Source organism: Carcharhinus amblyrhynchos, chromosome 6 (assembly GCF_965287045.1).
Source record: "Carcharhinus amblyrhynchos chromosome 6, sCarAmb.v2.hapA, whole genome shotgun sequence".
Lineage (NCBI taxonomy): Eukaryota > Metazoa > Chordata > Chondrichthyes > Carcharhiniformes > Carcharhinidae > Carcharhinus > Carcharhinus amblyrhynchos.
In genome coordinates, this window is record NC_137329.1 from 85,552,343 (window position 1) to 85,573,061 (window position 20,719).

Genomic DNA, 20,719 nt, shown 5'->3' on the forward strand with positions numbered 1-20,719 from the left:
AGAAATGACATTCACCCAAGAAAACAAAGAGACTACATTTCCTAGGTTCCTGAAATGTTCAGAATGATTACAAGACTGAAGCTTTGTATTTCCAGAAATGTCAGAGAACACCGAAGTCTGAACAAAGACTTGGGGGAGATGTAGTATAATAAAGTATTTTTGACTAAGTGCCATAAAATGTAAACTGTAATAGTTAAGGAAGTGGCACTCATGATGAGTGCCTTTGGGACAGCCTAAAATGAAAGTAAAAGGAAAGCAAGCATCATCAGAGGCTTGTAAAAGTACTTTCCATAATCTGTAAATGTTTTAAGATAACAGTGCTGGTCAGGAGGCAGAATCGTGACATCGGGAAATCTCCACATTCCCAATTCTTGCCTCCAAAATGAAAATCCAGACCCATGAGCGTCAAAAAAAATTAAAGCTCTTCCATACTATATACAATGCTTCACATTGTGAAATGCCCATCCTCCAGGACCTCTAAAAATTTATTTTTGCAAAATAATTCAATTGTTGACAGTCTGTATCTAGACTTAAGTCTAGAGTTTTCCTTTCCTTTTGGAATTTGTTTGAAATCGGAGTCAGTCTATAATCTTTTTACATGCAATTTTCGTAAAAGTGTACATCATCATGCAATAAACAACTGTCCACAATGTTGAAAAGGTACACCACCTTCAGTACTCATAATGTACACAATATCATTCAAAATATTTGCCAAACTAAATACCATATTCACTGTCTCCACAAAAGCTATAATTTCAGCAGCCTGCAAACTTTTAAACAGTACTTTTTATTTTCTTAGCTTACCAAGCTGAAGGAGCATGCAACACTCCCATTCTCACCCACAAGATATTATGAAAGCAGTTGCAGTAGAATACTCATCAGAAGAAACAGCACTAAAAATGATTAGCTTCATCTTATAGAATCATTGAGGTTTACAGCATGGAAACAGGCCCTTCACTCCAACTTGTCCATGTCACCCTTTTTTAAAAAAATCCCTAAGCTAATCCCAATTGCCCGTATTTGGCCCAAATCTCTCTATACCCACTGTACCCATGTAACAATATAAATGCTTTTCAAAAGATAAAGTTGTACCCATCTCTACTCATACCTCTGGCAACTTGTTCCAGACACTCACCATCCTCTGTGAAAAAATTGCCCCTCATCACTTTTGTATCTCTCTCCCTCACTTTAAACCTATGCCTTCGAGTTTTAGACTCCCCTACCTTTGGGAAAAGATATTGACTATCTACCTTGTCTATGACCCTCATTATTTTATAGACCCCATAAGGTCACCCCTCAGCCTCCTACACTCCAGAGAAAAAAGTCCCAGTCTATTCAGCTCTCCTTATAACTCAATTCATCAAGTCCCGGTCGCATCCTTGTAAATCTTTTCTGCGCCTTCCCTTGTTTAATAATATCTTTCTATAATAGGGTGACCAGAATTGCACACAATATTCCGATTGCGGCCTTACCAATGTCTTGTACAACTTCAACAAGATTTCCTTCTTTGGGTCACCCAAGGGTGAGAGCTTAGGTACATATTTATCCAGATATAATTCTCTTTGTGTTTTACTAGAGAGTTAGAAGAAGAGGGTAAAATAAGGCCCAATAGTAGACCTATGAGAGACTGAGGACAAGCAAAGGATAAAAGAAGACCCGAGAGATTACCTGTAGAGGTGAGAGAGTGACAGAGGACAAAATAAGCCCAAGAGCAGACAGGGGGAGATTGAGAGGATAAAACATGGCCCAAAAATCAACCTGTGGGAGACTGAGAGGACACATAGAGCTTGAAACATAGTTGAATGGCAGAGCTGTGGGAGGGGATGCAGCAGAGTCAGGAACCAGGGATTCAAAAATAAAGTGACAACACAGAACAGCAGGTAGTTATATAGCAGGTGAGGACTGCAGTTTACTTGTGTTCTTTAAGCCAGAGAGATAGAACATAGAACACTAGAACATAGAACACTACAGCGCAGAACAGGCCCTTCGGCCCACGATGTTGCGCCGACCAGTTAAAAAACAATGACCCACTAACCTAAACCAATCCCTTTTCGTCCATAAACCTATCCACGGATCTCTTAAACGCCCCCAAACTAGGCGCATTTACAACCGCAGCAGGCAGGGCATTCCAATCCCTCACCACCCTCTGGGTAAAGAACCTACCCCTGACATCCGTCCTATAACTACCCCCCCTTAATTTAAAGCCATGCCCCCTCGTGCTAGCTTTCTCCATCCGAGGAAAAAGGCTATCACTGTCCACCCTATCTAAACCTCTAATCATCTTATATGTTTCAATAAGATCCCCTCTTAGCCGCCTTCTTTCCAGCGAAAACAACCCCAAATCCCTCAGTCTCTCCTCATAGGACCTCCCCTCCATACCAGGCAACATCCTGGTAAACCTCCTCTGCACCCTCTCCAAAGCCTCCACATCCTTCCTGTAATGTGGGGACCAGAACTGCACACAGTACTCCAAGTGCGGCCGCACCAGAGTTGTGTACAGTTGCAACATGACGCTGCGACTCCTAAATTCAATCCCCCTACCAATAAACGCCAAGACACCGTATGCCTTCTTAACAACCCTATCTACTTGATTCCCAACTTTCAGGGATCTATGTACACATATACCTAGATCCCTCTGTTCATCCACACTATTCAAAGTCCTCCCGTTAGCCCTATACTCAACACATCTGTTATTCCTACCAAAGTGAATTACCTCACACTTCTCCGCATTAAACTCCATCCGCCACCTCTCGGCCCAGCTCTGCAACCTGTCCAAGTCTTCCTGCAAACCATGACACCCTTCCTCACAATCTACCACACCTCCGACTTTGGTGTCATCAGCAAATTTACTAATCCACCCAACTATACCCTCATCCAGATCATTAATAAAAATTACAAACAGCAGTGGCCCCAAAACAGATCCCTGAGGCACACCACTCGTAACCGAACTCCATGACGAATATTTACCATCAACCACCACCCTCTGTCTCCTATCTGCTAGCCAATTCCTGATCCAATTTCCTAGATTACCCTCAATCCCATACATCTGCATTTTCTGCAGAAGCCTACCATGGTGAACCTTATCAAACGCAATTCAAACTCTATTCAAAATCTGTAACTTACCATTATTTTATTAAATTAATAAGCTAGATAAACAAATTCATGTGTGGAAGAAAAATAAATGATTGAACAATAATTTTTACTCATTCAATTAGTTAATAGTTTAGACACATGACAGGTGGGTACACCCTAGCTGCAGCATGTGGTAATTTCTGGCAGACAGTGCATTGTCTGAAAACTGTAGAACTTTGGTTCAGTTGTTCAGCTGGCATCTGAGCAGCAAAAATTGCAGGTCATCAGATACTTTGTTTCAGGAGACCGGAAATCGCCGGGACCGAATGGGATGTACCCCAGGTTCCTGTGGGAGGTGAGGGAAGCGATTGCAGAACCCCTGGCGATGATCTTTGCGTCGATGGAGACGGGAGAGGTTCCGGAGGATTGCAGATGTGGTTCCTATTTTCAAGGAAGGGAACAGGGATAGCCCAGGAAATTACCAACCGGTGAGTCTGACCCTCAGTGGTTGGTAAGTTGATGGAGAGGATTCTGAGGGACAAGATTTATGAGCATATAGAGAACTTTAGGATGATCAGAAATAGTCAACACAGCTTTGTCAAGGGCAGGTCGTGCCTTATGAGCCTAGTTGAGTTCTTTGAAAATGTGACTGAACACATTGACGAAGGAAGAGCGGTGGATGTGGTTTACATGGACTTCAGCAAGACGTTTGATAAGGTCCCCCATGCAAGACTTCTTGAGGAGGACAGAGGGCATGGGATCCAAGGGGCTTTGGCCTTGTGGATCCAGAACTGGCTTGCCTGCAGAAGGCAGAGAGTGGTTGTGGATGGGCCTTTTTCTGCATGGAGGTCAGTCACCAGTGGAGTGCCCCTGAGATCTGTTCTAGGACCCTTACTGTTTGTCATTTTCATAAATGACCTGGATGAGGAAGTGGAGGAATGGGTTAGTAAGTTCGCTGATGATACGAAGGTTGGTGGTGTTGTGGATAATCTGGAGGGATGTCAGAAGTTGCAGCGTGACATAGATAGGATGCAAGACTGGGCGGAGAAGTGGCAGATGGACTTCAATGCGGATAAGTGTGTAGTGGTCCATTTTGGCAGGACCAATGGGATGAAGGAGTACAATATCAAGGGTAGGAGTCTTAGCAGTGTGGAGGAGCAGAAGGACCTTGGGGTCCGGGTCCTTAGGACGCTCAAAGCGGCCTCACAGGTGAGGGATGTGGTCAAGAAGGCGTATGGTGTACTGGCCTTCATTAATCGAGGGATTGAGTTTAGGAGTCGGGAAGTAATGCTGCAACTTTATAAGACACTTGTTAGACCCCACTTGGAGTACTGTGCGCAATTTATTTTTCTTCCACACATGAATTTGTTTATCTAGTTTATTAATTTAATTGAGAGGGTGCAGAGGAGATTTACAAAGATGTTGCTTGGATTGAGAGGCATGCCATATAAAGATAGGTTGAGGGAGCTAGGTCTCTTCTCCCTGGAGTGACGAAGGTTGAGAGGTGACCTGAGAGGTTTATAAAACGTCGAGAGGAATAGATAGGGTGGATTCTCGGAGACTATTTCCCAGGGCTGAAATGGTCGCTACGAGAGGACACAGGTTTAAAGGTGCTGGGAAGCAAGTACAGAGGAGATATTAGGGGTAAGTTTTTCACTCAGAGGGTGGTGAGTGAGTGGAATCGACTGCCGTCAGTGGTGGTAGAGGCGAACTCACTGGGGTCTTTTAAAAGACTTCTGGATGAGTATGTGGAATTTAATAGGATTGGGAGTTACAGATTAGTTCTACGGCTTGGTAGGTATGGATGTGATCGGTGCAACTTGTGGGCCGAAGGGCCTCTTTGTGCTGTAGTGTTCTACGTCCTATGAGACAGTAACATTCCTTAGGTTAAGTAGTACTTTAAAGGAGGCTGATATCAGTGGCAAGAAGGAGTGACTGCAAATCAGGCAAGGTAGGGATTCAGGATTAGTGATGGAAGTGACTTAGTTCTTTTCTTGACTTTGTCCAATAGGTATGAACTTGCTGCCTGTGTGGATGAGAACTGGATCTATAAAGACTGGACAAACTGACCCACAGTTTGTTGCAGAAAGTCATTCCAGTGGGCGGAGTAAAAGGGAATGAGGTGGTGGTAAAGGATAGAACAATCAAAAAATAGATACTGTTACCTAAGGTGGAACTAAAGAGTTCCAAAAGTGCTCTTGCTTGCCTCCCATTGTCAGAGTTCAGGATGTCCCTTGCAATAGGACAATAACTTGCACTGGGAAGCAGGGGATCCAGTTATTGTGGCTCATGTAGAAGGCAATACAAAAGGTAGAAGTAAGGTTAAAAGGTTCAGTAGAGGGAGTTTCAGGAACTAGGTTTTAAATTAATACGCAGAACCTCAACAATCATAACCTGTGGATTACTTCCAATATTAAAGGATGACATAACAGTACTAATAAAGGATCTTGTTTCTGAAGATCAGGAAGTAAAACAGCATGGATGTAGATTAAGAATACTAAAGGTCAGAAAATACCGGTGGAAGTAGTTTATAAGCCTCGTAACAGTGGTCATATAATTGGACAGAATACTAAGAGAGAAAGAATAGGTGCTTGTAACAAATAAAAAGGGTGGATTTTAATCTTCATATTGACAAAGGGTAGCTTGGGAGGGGAACGTGCAGAATACTTTCATGACAGCTTCCGAGAACAATATGTGATGAAGCCAACTAAGGATAAAACTATTTCAGATAGAATATTATGTAATGAGGCAGTAATCTTATAATAAAAGATATTTTGTGAAAATAATCATAATACAATTGAATTCCATATCAAGTTTGAGAACAACATCGTTGAATCCAAAACAAGAATTTAAATCTAAACCAAGCAAATTAAACAGTAGGGGAGCTGGCTAAGGCTGGTTGGGTATTTAGACTCAAAAGTTATGGCATTAAACAATGGGAAACACTTAAAGAAATCATTCAAAATTTTCAATAAGATGTAAAAATGTGTTCCATTAAAACACACAAACTCAAGCATTCAGCTCTGGCTTATCAGGAAAGTTAAAGGTAGTATTAATTTAAAAGAAGTCAATAATATTGGAAAGAATAGTTATAAAACTGAGATTTGGGAGAGTTTTAGAAACCATGAAAAGGAGACCAAAAATTTACCAAATGTTGGGGAATAAAACAGAATGAGAGTAAACTAACCCAAAATATAAAAAACAGATTGTAAAAGTTTTTACAAGTATGTATAAAAGTGTGTAGTTAGCATATACTTTGGTCCCTTACAGGGCAAATTGTCATGGGAAATAAGGAAATGGCAGACACATTAAACAATTTTTTTGTGCCCACCTCCAAAGACAATACAAATCACATACCAGAAAGGGTGAATAGCCGGGGGCTAGTAAAAGTAAAGAACTTGAAATAATTAATATCAGTAGAGAGTACAGAAAAATCCTATTAAAAGCCTGCAAATCCCAAAGACATAATGCCCCACGTTTTAGAGATCCAAAAGAGGTAGCTGGAGATTGTGGATGCACTGATTATAATTTTCTAAAATTCTGCAGAAATCTAGAAAAACCCCAGTAGATTGCAAGTTAACAAATACAACATCACTCTTTGAAAAAGGACAGAAAATTGAGGCAGAAAACAGGATACTACAGACCCCTTTGCCATTCATTAGGAAAAGGCTGAAATCTATTAACAAAGTCTTAGCAACATATTTAGAAGATCATTCTATGATCGGACAGAGCTAACAAAATTTTGTGAAAAGGAAAATGTGTTTGAGACTAATTTACAGTTACTCGACCATTATGAAGCATGTAATTGGCAGGCTGAATAAAGCAGACACAGTTGATGTAATATACTTGGTCAATTGACCTACACATTAATAAGTGAACAATATTGCCAAATATATTTTTAAGATGACTTTTCCAGCACTCAGAATCCACGCTATTTTCTTAATATCTAGTCACTCTTCAAAGCTCCGAACTATTAGCTTCATTTTTGTCTTCTATGTCAGCATAACGCAAGATGTGACATTGCTGTTCATCCTTATTCGGTCCTTCAGAAAAAAATTACAAATATTCTGTATCTTTGTTTTGCCTCACTTTATCAAGTTTACTTGCAACTGCTAAAATCTTACAATCCCATGGGATGATGGTGACTGTTCTGGTCACCAAGGTAGCATTTGACCAAGTGTTGCATCAAGGGACAAACAAAAGTGAAACTGTACATAGCACAAAGGGCGATGTTGTGATTGTTATAGGCCAATCATCTCATCCCCAGTACATCACTGCAGGAGCGCTTAAGGGCAGTTCCCTAGGTCTACCCATCTTCAGCTGCTTCATCAATGACTTTCCGCCAACATTATGTCAGAAATGGGAACATTTGCTGGTTATTCCATAGGGACGTAGTTACATAGTAGTAATGTCAGAAGAAAGGGAACCTATAGGCCCAGGTTAATGCTCTGGTCCAAATCCCACCATGGCAGCTGATGGAATTTAAACTTTATTCATAAATACTGGGACCCGCTTTTAATTCCAAGCTATGGTGGCTGTGAAACTATCACTGATTGTTGTGTAAACCTACCTGGTTCCCTAATGTCCTTTAGTGAAGAGAATATGCCACCTGAACCTGGTCTATTCAATATATGTCTCCGGACCCACACAATATGGTTGACTCTTAACTGCCCTCTGAAATGACCCAGCAAGTCACTGAGTTGTACCAAACAATAGAAAAATCAACAAGGAATGAAACCAAACAGACGACCAGGCATCAACCTTGGCATTGGAAATGACAGTGGCACACCCAGCCCTGTCAACTCTACAAAGTATTCCTTACTAACTAACATCTGGGGGCTTGTGCCAAAATTGGGAAATTTTGCCCCATTTACAAGTTAAGCAACAACCTGATATAGTCATGTAGAATCATACCTCACCGCCCAGAGATCATCATTATCCTTGGGTGTATCTTGTCTCATCCGCAGGATAGAAGGTAGAGATGGTGGCTGTATACAGTCAGGAGGGAGTTCCCTTAGGAGTCTCAACATTGACTCAGGAGCCCATGAAGTCTCATGTCATCAGATAAAACATGGGAATAGGAATTTTGTGTGTATTACCAACTACCATGCCCTATCAGCTGATTAATCAAGACTCCTCTATATTGAGTAACAACTGAAAGAAGCACTAAGGAATGGCAAGGGCACAAAATGGACTCTGGATGGGGGACTTCAGTGTCCATCACCGAATGGCTTAGTAGTGCTGAATTAACTAGGCCAAGTCCTGAACGACACAGCTGCTTGACTGGGCCTGTGAAAGGTAATGAGGGGAACCAAGAGTGAAAAACTTACTTGACCTTATCTTCACCAATCTACCCATTACAGATGCAGCTGTCCATGACAGTAATGCTAAGTGTGACCACTGCACAGTCTTTGTGGAGACAAAGTCCAATCTTCACATTGAGCATATTCTCCACTGTGTTATGTGGCACTACCACCCTGCTGAAGGGGCTCCATTTAGAACTGATCTAGCAATTCAAAACTGAATATGTGAGGTGCTGTGGGCTCTGCAGCAGAAAGGTAAACTGGATTCAATCACAAACGATAACCTCTTGGCTCAGCATATCCCTCTATCATCATCATCATGCTGGGATATTAACTTTGGTTCAATGAATAGTGCAGGGGAGCATACTAGAACCAGCAGCAGGAAAGCCGAAAAATGAGGTAACAACAACACATGACTAACTTATATGCCAAATAGTGAAAAGGAGCATGTGATATACACGATTAAGCGTTCTAACAACCAACAAATTAGATCATAGCTCTACAGTCTTGCCACATCTTACTGCAAATTGTGATGGACAATTAAAAAACTAACGGGAGAAGGAAACTCAACAAATATCACCATCGTCAATGATGTGGGAGCACAGTGTCAGTGCACATGACGAGTCTGAAGCATCTGCAACCGTCTTCAGCCAGAAGTGCCGAGCGGATGATCCATCTCGGTCTTCACCAGCATTACAAATGCCAGTCTTCAGCCAAGTTGATTCACTCCACATGGTATCTATAAATAGCTGAAGGCTTGGATAATGCAATGGCAATAGACCTAAATACATTTGGAAATGTTTCATGATTTAAAATTGACTGATCGCTACTTGAGAAACAATACCAACTAGGGTTGCATAAAGGGGAATGTAATGAATGACAACACAAGATATGGAATTGGATTCATTCATCATTGGATTACATTTAATTATGGCCTTGTCTATTCCAAATCTGTTTCCTTTCAGCAAGGACTTTCTTCAAAAGTTATTCCTTACCTTGTCTGTGCTGAGTAGAAGAGGTTGGACACTGATAGTGTCACTGGTCAAGGAAACTGTACTGCTGCTCATACTGCCATTGTTTGGAGAAGCAGAAATAATTGCAAAAGCCACACCAGCACTGCTGATTGGTGTGGAAACCAACGGTGATTCTGCAAAATTTTGTATTTGGCCAGTTGGTGTCTGTACATGGTTGACAGTGTTGTTGGCAGTAGGGAGAGCAGGGCTTGGGTTCTTGATGCTGACTACAGTGGTTTTCTGAAGAGACTGAGGCTGACTGGAAGTCTGGTCACGGCACAGAGTGACTGAGAGGCTGTCCGGAATCAGGGTCTTTGGCCTAACCTGCAGAAAGAGGCAAATCGTAAGATTCTGAAATAGATTTAAAAATATGATTTCCATAAATAATTGATTTAAAAATTCACCACACTTAACCATTGTCCACAAATAGCCTAACAGCATGAATTCCTTTTGCAATTTTTGGACACAACACAGCCACTAAACGTTAATTAAGGTACGTGGTTCATAAAACTAAATAGGTCAAGTCTCCAGGTTGTCGTAAACCAGACTTCAGATGCACATTGATGCCCTGTGAAAGCCCTGACTCGTGAATCTACAGAAGAATACAAAGGAAGCATAAACTTCTGAATGACAATCCCCCACTCCCCATGACCCTGTGAATATCTCAGACTTTGAACTAAAGTCGGAGACTCTGGACAGTACTTAACCAATTTGTTTTCATTCTTTTGTGGGATGTGGGCATTGCTGGCTAGGCGAGCATTTATTGCCCATCCCCAATTGCCCTGGAGAAGGTGGTGGTCAGCCTCCTTCTTGAACTGCTGCACTCCATGCACTGTAGGTACATGCACCATGCTGTTTCTCCCCCCAAAAGTAATATACATATTTATTCTACAATAAGGTGGTTTCTCCAAGTATCAGATGAACTTCCCCAGAAATGTTAACAAAGAAAACACATTTCAGGAAAGTACATTCAAGTTATTCTTCAGCAATTGGAGGATGGCAAGCCCCATATCAGTCCACTTGGAGGGATCAGGATAAGAAAAATGACCAAAGGCTGCATCAGGATCATGACATAGGTGCCAAAAAATCCTGAACTACATAAAACCACCGAGAGACATGACCTCCAGTACTTGATTCTTGATCAGTTGTGGATACTGTTGATATTGAGCTTTAACGTGGTCCCCTCCACCAGACCTGACCAGAGCTTTCCTTGAGCTGCAACCCTGCAATAGTCGGGATCTGCTCTGCAGTACCCCCACCGAGGACATCTTATCCACAACCTGTAAGCTGTCAAGGAAGATGTTCCAGGATTTTGACCCAGTGACTCTGAAGGAATGGAATATAGTTCCAAATTAGGATAGCGAGGCTTGGAGGAGAACTTTCAGGTAATGTTCCCACTTATTTTCTGCCCCTGTCCTTCCTGGTGGTAAAGGTTGCAGGTTTGCTGATGGAGCCTTGCTGAGTTTCTGCAGTGCATCTTGTAAATGGTACATACTGCTGACACTGCACATCAATAGTGAACGTTAAAGATGATGGATGGGGTGCCAACCCAGCAGACTTTTTTGCCCTAAATGTTGTCAAGCCTCTTCAGCGCTGTTGGAGCTGCACTTATCCAGGCAAATGTGGAATACTCCAAATCTAGACTAGTGTCTTTTAGATGATGAAACAGCCTTTGGGGAATTAGGAGATGAGTTATTGCCAAATTTCCAATGTCTGGCTTGTTTCTCTTGTGGCCACAGTATTTATATGGCTGGTTCAGTTTCAATTACCCAGAAGACAGATTAAAGCCTATCCCCAGTCACTCTTGCACATCGCTCAAATACAACCTCGACTATCCAACTGACTATCAAGTCCCTTGGCCCAACTACCCACTCACCTAGCCCATTCGACCACCTATTCATTCACTCATTCAGTGACATTCAAAGACTGAACCTTTAAGCCTTCCAAATGGCAAATGTGACCCTCTCAACAATATTTGGAACACATGCAGCTATCACAGTGCCGACTGCGATACAGTCACTTCCAGGTGCAGAATAGGGTTAGGATGCAAGATTTTTCATTCAAAGCAGAAAAGTGGTCTTTGTACCAATATCAGCCATATTGTCTCCCCAGATAACAATCAACAGTTCCTTGGCTCAAGTGAACAGGCACTCTCCTGCACAGACTGCAGAAGCAAAGTGGAACATGCTTCAAGACACCCTTTACAATACCACACTTAACATATGGGAAGGTGAAGTGGGAAAAAAAATCTGACTTGGCTCAAACCTAACATAACTAATGAAACCTGAAGCAAAGCAATGTGCTCTCATTAAAGAGAGATCTGAGCAAAAAGACTCAATGCACTAGGCGTTGTTCGAAGTAAAGTTCAACAGATGCTAGATGCTGCACTGATTACAACTATGCCAGAATATCCAGATGTCCATTGATACATGGAACACTGGGGGAATAAATGAAGAAATCAAAAAGGCAACAGGTCCATCAACAAAGAAAACAGCTCCACTGAAAAGAAAGGCTGGTGAGTCATCACCAACAGCAATGAACATTTTAAAAGATTGGTGGTACTGTAGGGAAGCCACAGTTACAAAGGAAGCTCTAGATACCATAGAGACCCTGCCTACTTCAGAAGAACTTGATATCAAACCAACACTGGAAGAGTTAAGCAAAGCTATTGGCTTGCTAGTCACTTTCAAAGCTCCAGTTGATGATATTTACCATCCAAACTCAACAAGCATGGGAAACCGACATTCCTGTATAAACACTCTCTGCGGAGGGAGGGGGTGGTGTTCCAGGATGCAATCAATGTGACCCTGTACAAGAAAAAGGATGGCTGCAGCAATTACAACTATCATAGAATTTCCCTGCTCAGCATTGTGGGAAAGGTATTTGCCTACATTGCCCTTGTCGGGTGGTAGATCTTGGCTGAACACACCTTTCGAATCCTAACGTAGTTGCCAAACTGGAAAGCCCATAATTGATACATCTTCTTAGGCCAGCAGCTGCAAATGAAATGCCATGAACAAAGACGACCAGTATATATTGCCTTCATTCACCTCATCAAGATATTGAACTATGTGAGCAAAGGTGGTATGTTTAAGCTATTGAAGAAACACCTGCCAAAGTACCAAAGCTGTTCAATGTGATTTCCTCTTTCCATGACATGATAGGTAAAATCAGCTATGACAGGGCAACATCAGAATCCTTTGTGATCTATAGTAGGGTCAAACAAAGTTGAGTCCTGAGCTGACACTCTGGTATTTTCTTCTCTTTACTGCTGCCCTATGCCTTCAGTTCATCGAGAGTGGGTGCCTACTTACATTCCAAAACTGACCAAAAACTCTTCAGCCTTGCTCAGCTGAAATTCAAGACAAAAACACATCACGTTCTCAGAGAGTTGCTCTATGCCACTGACGCTGGGCTAATATTGCATACAGAGGAACATGTGCACTGACAAAAGAGATACTCTCTCACATCTGCAAAAAGAGTTTGGTTTGATCATCAGCATCTACCAGACTAACATCATAGTCCAGGATGTAGTCATACCACCATTAATCAGCAGTGAAAATGCTGAAGGTCATTGATAAACTTCCACACACTGAGGTTCCATCACTCATGTATTGCAAAAACTGCAGCTATTAAGTCCAAACTGAATAAGAGGTGCAGAACAGCAACCTGACAGAGAACATCAAACAGCGAGTGTACTAAGCCTGTGTCCTCAGCACACACCTTTATAGCCGTGAGATTTTGATAACATATGCTTGGCAGGAGAAAAGGCGAGACAGATTCCATCTTTGCTGTCTCAGATGTATCATCAGTAAGGCTTGGCTGGACAAAGTCACCAAATGAGTCCTGGAACATGCCATTGATTACAAACAACATCTGTACTGGCTTGGTCATGTTCATCAGATGGATGATGGCTGTATACGCAAAGATCTTCTGTACAGTGAACTGGCCACTGGTCAGGACCTGATAGATGTCCACAGCTCTGCTACAAGAAATCCTACAAGCAAGATATGAAGATGGAAGACAGTGACCAATGATAATGACTTTCAGAGATTGACGGTTTGTAAAAACATTGGAAGAGGCAAGGAGAAATGGAAAGTTAGTTTATTGAGATGGTCCAAAGAAAGCAGGAGAGGTCAGAGATTTGGGCACCTTCCCAGTCCACTGTCTTCATCTTCAAATACAGCAAAGACTGCTATACCAGACTAGACTCCCTAGTTACACCGAGGCTATGTTTATAATACAGTTGACCAAAGTGCAGCCCTTCCTCTCATGAGATGGAAGGCAGCCAAAGAACACATGAACCATGCATACCATCCCAAGAATGAAAACCATCCTGCAATTTCTTCATCCATCACAGGAAGTTACCAAAATAGTGCAATTGAAAGATAGATACTCATGTTCTAACTTAATAAATCAAATCTAAGAATCAATCAGAAGTCAACACATTCAACAGTCAAATCATGACAACAGTAATTAATGACGATGCAAGAATTACCTGAGATGGCAACTCAATTGGAAGCCCTGGGGACCACACAATTATTCCCTTCAACTTAGCCTCTCATATTTTTACTGTACAACATTACACTATGGGATACTTGCTTGATTAGATTTTTCTTAATTTGTTGCATCAGAATAATTGATTGTAGTAATTGGTATGTATAAGAAATGTTGGCACTTAAAGTTCAAAGATAATCTGCAGTACCAGATCAGCACTGGTACAGCAGTGCAAGTTCTCAGACTTCAGAGGAGAGTAGTAATGTGATGGTAGTTGCAGCAATAGGACAAAACCACAAGGCAAGTTTTGAACTGGAGGCAGGAAACCTGTCTTGAAAGCCCTGGGAAAGGCAGCAGATTGCCTGGTTTGTGATTTAAATCGCATCAGGGCTCCCAGAGATAGCGACAGTGGGGTTGCCACTAGCTCTCTAGTTAGTGGTCAGGCCCACTGTTGTAGCCATTAAAACCAGCTCAATATATGGGGAGCGTATGAATTGGTAGAGAGAGGTGAACATGATTTCAATCTTCCCAATTTTTAAACTTAAGAAAATTTTGTTGAAGTGGAAGTGAGTGTTGTTATCTCATGTGTAGAAATTGATCATATATATGGGGTTGATGTCACCAAGGCACAATAGTAAGATGAGGAAGGGAAAGGAACCACCGACAAATATTTTGGGAACTGAGGTAGCAGTGTACAGGTGGGAAGCAAAGCAATCGCTGGAGAAGCTCTGGCTACAAAGAATGAAATCGTGAGAGAGGAGCTATATAACACAACAAGGATGTTGAACAAAAATGGTGTGATTGACCATGTGAACAACTTCAGAGAAGTTGGGACAGTGCGAAAAAGAGGGATCAAGCACTACCATTAGAATTAGAGAATGTCATTTATAATTTTGACAAGGCCAAGACGCAATTTGGCAGCGAAGGCTTTGCTGCGACTTTGACGACTTAAGTGAGACTAATACAGCTAGTACAAAATATAGCCATGTGTGAGAGACTTCAGTAACGTACAAGGTATCGTCACGTGAACAAACCACAGAAAATACCTTGAGAGCAATTGAAACAAAATCTGTAGAACAAGACTTACAGCAGTTCAATAAAGCTCAGCATCGTCTACTCAAGGTAATTAAGGATACATAAGTGCAACCAGCAGAAAACTCCTTCTACTTGAATCTTTTATCAGGTAACAGGTTAAATCCTTAAAGCAAACAATCAACATGCAGGAAAATGGATCACCCTGTTCTTCAATCTGATGATTTACTAGAGGGGTAACTAGATTGATCTACAAACACTCAAATTCTTTGTTCTTGTTATATGCCCCAACAAAGAATTGAGCTGAGAATCATGATTATAAACCAGGTTCTCCCAGTTTGTTAATATGGAGCATCGTAGCTTTTCTTTCAAATGCATACAGATTTCTCTACACTAAACCTGGAAATGCTTCCAAGCGTAGTGCTGCCCTCAAATCCAAAGATATATCATATGGACTACTGCACAGTCCATTCAATCTCAGTCCAGGTTTGCAAGTGGTGTCCCCATCCTTATGGGGGTTCATCTTTTACCATCATCAGTCACTGTTAAATCCAATGCTCCAAAAGCCTACCTTGGATATGATTTAGAGTGGCAGAAAATCATCCTTGCATATTCTCCTTTTGCTTTTAAAACTTTGATTCTTGGCATTACTTCTAAATTTCTTCTCTGTTGAAAGCCTTAACTTCATGTCTGCTCCTTTCTTAAAGTAAATTTTTCCAACTAACCTTCTCAATCCATAGAATTATTGTTCCTGGTGTGAATTTCTTTGCTCTACATCTATGCATCTTGTCCTTAGCTATTTTTCAGTTTTTTTGGTTTCATCTGCGAAGTTTTCAATACAAATAATCTGAGCACTAACTATTCCATATCTCTAAAAATTTGTTCCTTTCCACTCCGAATGTTGGCTTTTGACATTTTTCCCTTTACATTATATTCATAGAATCTTAAAGCACCAAAAAGACAAACGGCCTGTCATGCCTACGATGGCTCAATGAGCTGTCTAATTTCATCTGACACCCAAGCTTTGTCCCCACAATCCTGCAAATTAGTCCTCAAGTATTCTGACTGTAAAACTAATTATGGTACAATCACTGGCCCCTGTGTTTTCTATGCTGTAGGTCACTTAATTATCTGCATTAATTATCTTACAAGAAGATTTCAAACCGCATCTTTGTCCATTGTAGGTGCAAGTGATTGACAAAACGGTTTTGGATATAATCCACCAACTCTCTCACTTCACACCGTCCTCCCCCTCCGACAAATATGGCATTTGAAGTGTGACAGAAGTGAAGTGTTCATACACAAATTAGCATACATCAAGCCAGCCAATTGCCACTAGTCACAGGTCACTGAGTAACACAATATTAAATATTACAAATAGCATTTTGCCAGGTAGAATTTACAGTGACTAAACAATTAAAATACTCTTTTTATTAGACAGCATCCTAGAAACATTACCTGCACAGTTAGAATTGAATTACATGTATGAAATATGTTCTTAATGATTGGAGAAGATGCTCTAAGTTACAAGTAGTAAACACATCATAGTGCTGGGAGGTTTGGGGAGGAATTCTGCAATTGGGAAGATTGTGGGTAGCCATGGGGGTACGCAGCATGGGGAGGGGATGAGGTCTATATTTGGCAAAAGTCAAATTTGATGGTGGACTGTCGCAGGAATTCAGAAGTAATGTTCAAATTTTGTATGACTGTGGAGGAAAAGGTCTGGGGTGTTCAAGGAGGGAGAAAAATCAAAGAATTTGGCCTCGTTTGTCAGAGCCTTAATCCTGCTTATATGGCAACATCAATAAGAAATTAATAAATGCCTTCAGTAACACTAATGGATGCTGCTTCACAATAATACAAGTTATAACTTTGCTATATTGAACGAAAAAAGTGATTAGCAACTGGGTGGACAAGGCAGTCCACAACAAGCATGTTTGTCATCAATGGAGAAAAAAAAGATATAATATTGGGCATCTTCCCTAATCATTAACAACACATGTCATGTGTGCAAGTACACATGTAATTCAACTCTAATCGTGCAGGTAATGCTTCTAGGATGCTGTCTAATAAAAACAGAGTATTTTACTTGTTCAGTTACTGTAAGTTCTACCTGGCAAAACGCTGTTTCAGGTTGGCTATGAAAGTCTTTAAAATTGGAGAAGTGAAGCATGAATCACGCAGGCAGAAAACCCAAACTCTGCAATTTAAAACCAATGCTGAACTGAAACATACTCCATATTCCAGTGTGGGAGTCACAAATTTATGGAGGAGATATAAATGCTTAAAAGGATGTATAAAGGTCAGAAGTTATTTAAACCCCAGCTTTTTAAAAATGAAAAGAAAATCAGGCTGCAGCTATAGGAACAGTAAGAAGCAGGCGTCTGCCACTGGAGTGCATTGATTGAGAGGCCATCTCATGGAGCCCTGAAAAAAAAAGTTCTGATCTTGCAAATTCAATGGGCACTATTGCTGACGTTTCTTAAGGGTTTTTATTATAGCTATTATGAATGCTTGGCTAAGTTTCAAAAGATTCAAAATCATTTACCTTAGCCAGTAGGACCGTTTTAAAAAGGCTTTTAAAGGATTAGGTGTCTTTGACGTGGTTAGAAAACAGACATTTGTTTGCCTTTACAACAGATTGACTACTGGAGGGAATTTAAAATTTTTGAAATGCTTTAATGCATTATGCTTTTCTTTCTACATCTAACTTATAATTTAAGTGTCAGATGTTTCAGGCGATCAGAAGTTGAAATGTTTTCATCTCCTAATGGATCCCAAGGTCTACTCACAGTTAGCATTTGTTGAATTGTTATGGAGATGTCATGGAGGTTATGAGGGGGAATGGAGTGGCATTGAACATATGAGGGCATGGAGGTAGTTGGGGTAGTATGAGAGGCATGGAGGTTGCGTGGTAATAGGTGGAGATTGAGAGTTACAGCTTTGCATACAACAAGGCCAAAGTCTTAGGAAACTGAGATAGGCCTTCTAACCAGCTGGGCCTGGGACTCGCCAGATTTCACGGTCACCTCAAAGCTTCCCTGGAGGCAGGAGGCCTAACTTGATCACACCCCCACCACATTGCAAAAATAGTGCATCAGGGTCATTTTCATGGGAAGTCTGCCAAACTGGGAGATTTCCCATCTCAAACTTTCTGCGCCAATGGCAAAAACCCATGGATTGGTCTTGGTAAATGCACAAGGTTATGGGGATTGGTGAGGGATGGGCCTGGGTAAGATACTCTTTCAAGAAGTCGGTGCTGGCTTGATGGGCTGCACAGCCTCCTTCTGCACTGTGGGAATTCTGTCGTTTTAGAGTTAACTTTCTTTTTCTGTCCACAGTGGAGCATTTCCAGCATTTTCTGTTTTAGTTCAGGTTTCTAGCTTCTACGGTATTTTGCTTTTGTACGTTTGTAACCTGAGCAGTACAAAATATGCCTCATCTGCCATCTACCACTACACATGCACACAAGCAGTATAAGACTCGTGATATAATGATTTTTTCATGACAATAATCTGGTGTACACACGATTCAGTCTATAAAATCTTAAAATCACCCTTGGGTTTATACACTGTTTATTCTAAGGGCAATGACAGTCTACAGAAAAGATGAAAACTTAATTTCATTTTGTTCATTCTTTCAACACCCCTCCTTCTTCGCAAATATATTAAAGCATCAGTTTGCCACCATTTTTTCTCCCATCTCTTCCCATTCCCTGATAGGTTGGCACCTTGTTGGTGTCCTGGTTCCACGGCTGTTAAGTCAACCTTTGACACTTGGCTCATATAGCCAGTTTATTCAATCTTCTCTGTAATATGTTCTTGCCAAATTTATGTTACTGCAGAAGAATACAGGTAAAACTAATAATATAGTCAGAATTCAACACATATTGTATTATTGTTGAGCCTGTGTATGATATGCTTCATTTATGCAAAGACTTCACTAAGATATTTCTGCCTATTAAATTACATTTAAACACTAAGCTTAAAAAAACTTGACTACATTTTAAAACTCAGAAGGCATGCTGAGTTAGGTGGAAAATTGACTACATTTTTGAAAGTACAAAGCCAGTAAAAACAGACTTCATAAGCCAAATAAAGCTTTTCATGAACAACATCTGCGAGGCCACGAGACAAGGATTGATGTATTGTGGAACTGTATGTTCAGCTAGTAGTCTGTTTTCGAAACCTGTTCAGTCTGTTTGGAGTTTTGCTTTGGTCAGTACAGGACCGGCAGAAGCCAGTCTCTCTCTCTCCAGCTTTTCTCTTTCTGTAATGATTTAATTTTAAGTTCTGTTCAATAAAAGAAAAATCATCATATCAGTGCCATTCAAAGGAATGAATGGACTCTACAATCATATACTAAGATTACTGAGTGTACTTTGCCCCGTTATGTAGATTTAATACATGTGCAGCCAGATTATTTTTGTCAAGCTAGTTTCTTCTTACAGCTTGGCCCAGCTAATTTCTCCAATACTTGCCTAGCATGCAGGCAATCTAGCTAATGCAGGTGAAATGCAGGAAATAAAGCCTGATTGTAAATATCAGAAACAGGAGTTCTCTGCAACTGCTAGCTTCTGCTGCTGGTGTTGGGACCTACACTTTTCCTGATAAAATGCTGGCATTCAAAAATGCTGAAGTCAAAACTTGAACATTCTATATGTGGCCTGGAGGAGATTTTTCCGTGGAGTGGAAATCATCGTTGAATTACTACTCCGCTACTTTTTACTCACCTTAGACTGGAGCTGCACATTTCTCACTCAGACTCCTAACCTGGGCCTGCTGAAAAACAATGTGGCTGCCCCTGAAGAACTTCAGTGCAGCGCAGGAATGTCAGTGAAATGAGGCTATGCCTTCTTTTTACAATACTAGTTGCCAGAAGTTACTACATTTAAATATCCCAGATGCTTTGGCAGGAGAAAAGGTGAGTGTGTATTATAAGTGGTAGGATGAGTCAGGAAGTGTTAGGTCAAAGGGTAGCGGGACATCAGAAGGATAGTTTGGTGGTCGGGTAATCAAATGATCAAAAGGTTAGTCCAAAGGTCCAATAAAGGATCTGGTAGGTCGTTAGCTTGTCAGGAAGTGCAGTCAGGAGGTATGAGTGTGGTGGTCAACAGGAAGGTAATTGGGCAGTTGGCAGGTCGAGGTTGAGGTAGTTGGGAAGTCAAGAGGGAGCAACCAAGTGGCTCAGTATTTTAGTTACCCAGGAATTAGAACAAGTTTTAGTTCTAGTAACTTTTCCTGGGTAACTATTTTGCTAAGAGAATTGGAACTCTGAAGTTTCCAATTTTACATCAAAGTTTCTGAATATTTGAGGCACAGGATAATTGTCCAGCAGAAGTTGAAATTTCCTGGGAAATTTCCATGTAGTCAGTACATGGAGACTTCCAAGGGATTCCCCATCATACCTTCTGGGGTACCTCTGAGGTGTACAGAAAATCTGGGCCCTGATGTTTACATTCTACTGTTATTAATCTTAAAGCATGAGGAATCTGTTGCTGGACAATAAACGATCACAAAAAAAATTGGATGTACTGCAGATTTTGACACAAGTCAACACCAAACAAAAGAACTCAGTGGACAAGACAATGATCAATGAACTCCATTTTGGGGTCAGTGCAAACTAAAAGTACTTCCTGTTCATTACACTTACAGCTGCCCAAATGTTTGGTGCACTTTTCAGTGCCAAATTATGGTTATTAAATCTACAATAATGAGATGCCTTCTATAGGGAATTTGGGACCTCTGTGATCACAGTGATTCTTTAACTAATCAGCTTACAGAATCCTTACTGACATGGCAC

At 41.0% G+C, this 20,719-nt stretch overlaps 1 protein-coding gene across 5 annotated transcripts in view; it reads right to left on the reverse strand.

Annotated features, from left to right (window-relative positions):
- The window catches only part of phf21b (PHD finger protein 21B), a 209,628-nt gene that overhangs the window by 66,857 nt on the left and 122,052 nt on the right, over window positions 1-20,719 (reverse strand). For all 5 annotated transcript variants that reach the window (XM_080190853.1, XM_080190852.1, XM_080190854.1 and 2 more), the window contains one exon: window positions 9,371-9,712. In XM_080190853.1, coding sequence (XP_080046979.1) covers window positions 9,371-9,712 — 342 coding nt within the window. The remainder of the gene's footprint in view (window positions 1-9,370; window positions 9,713-20,719) is intronic.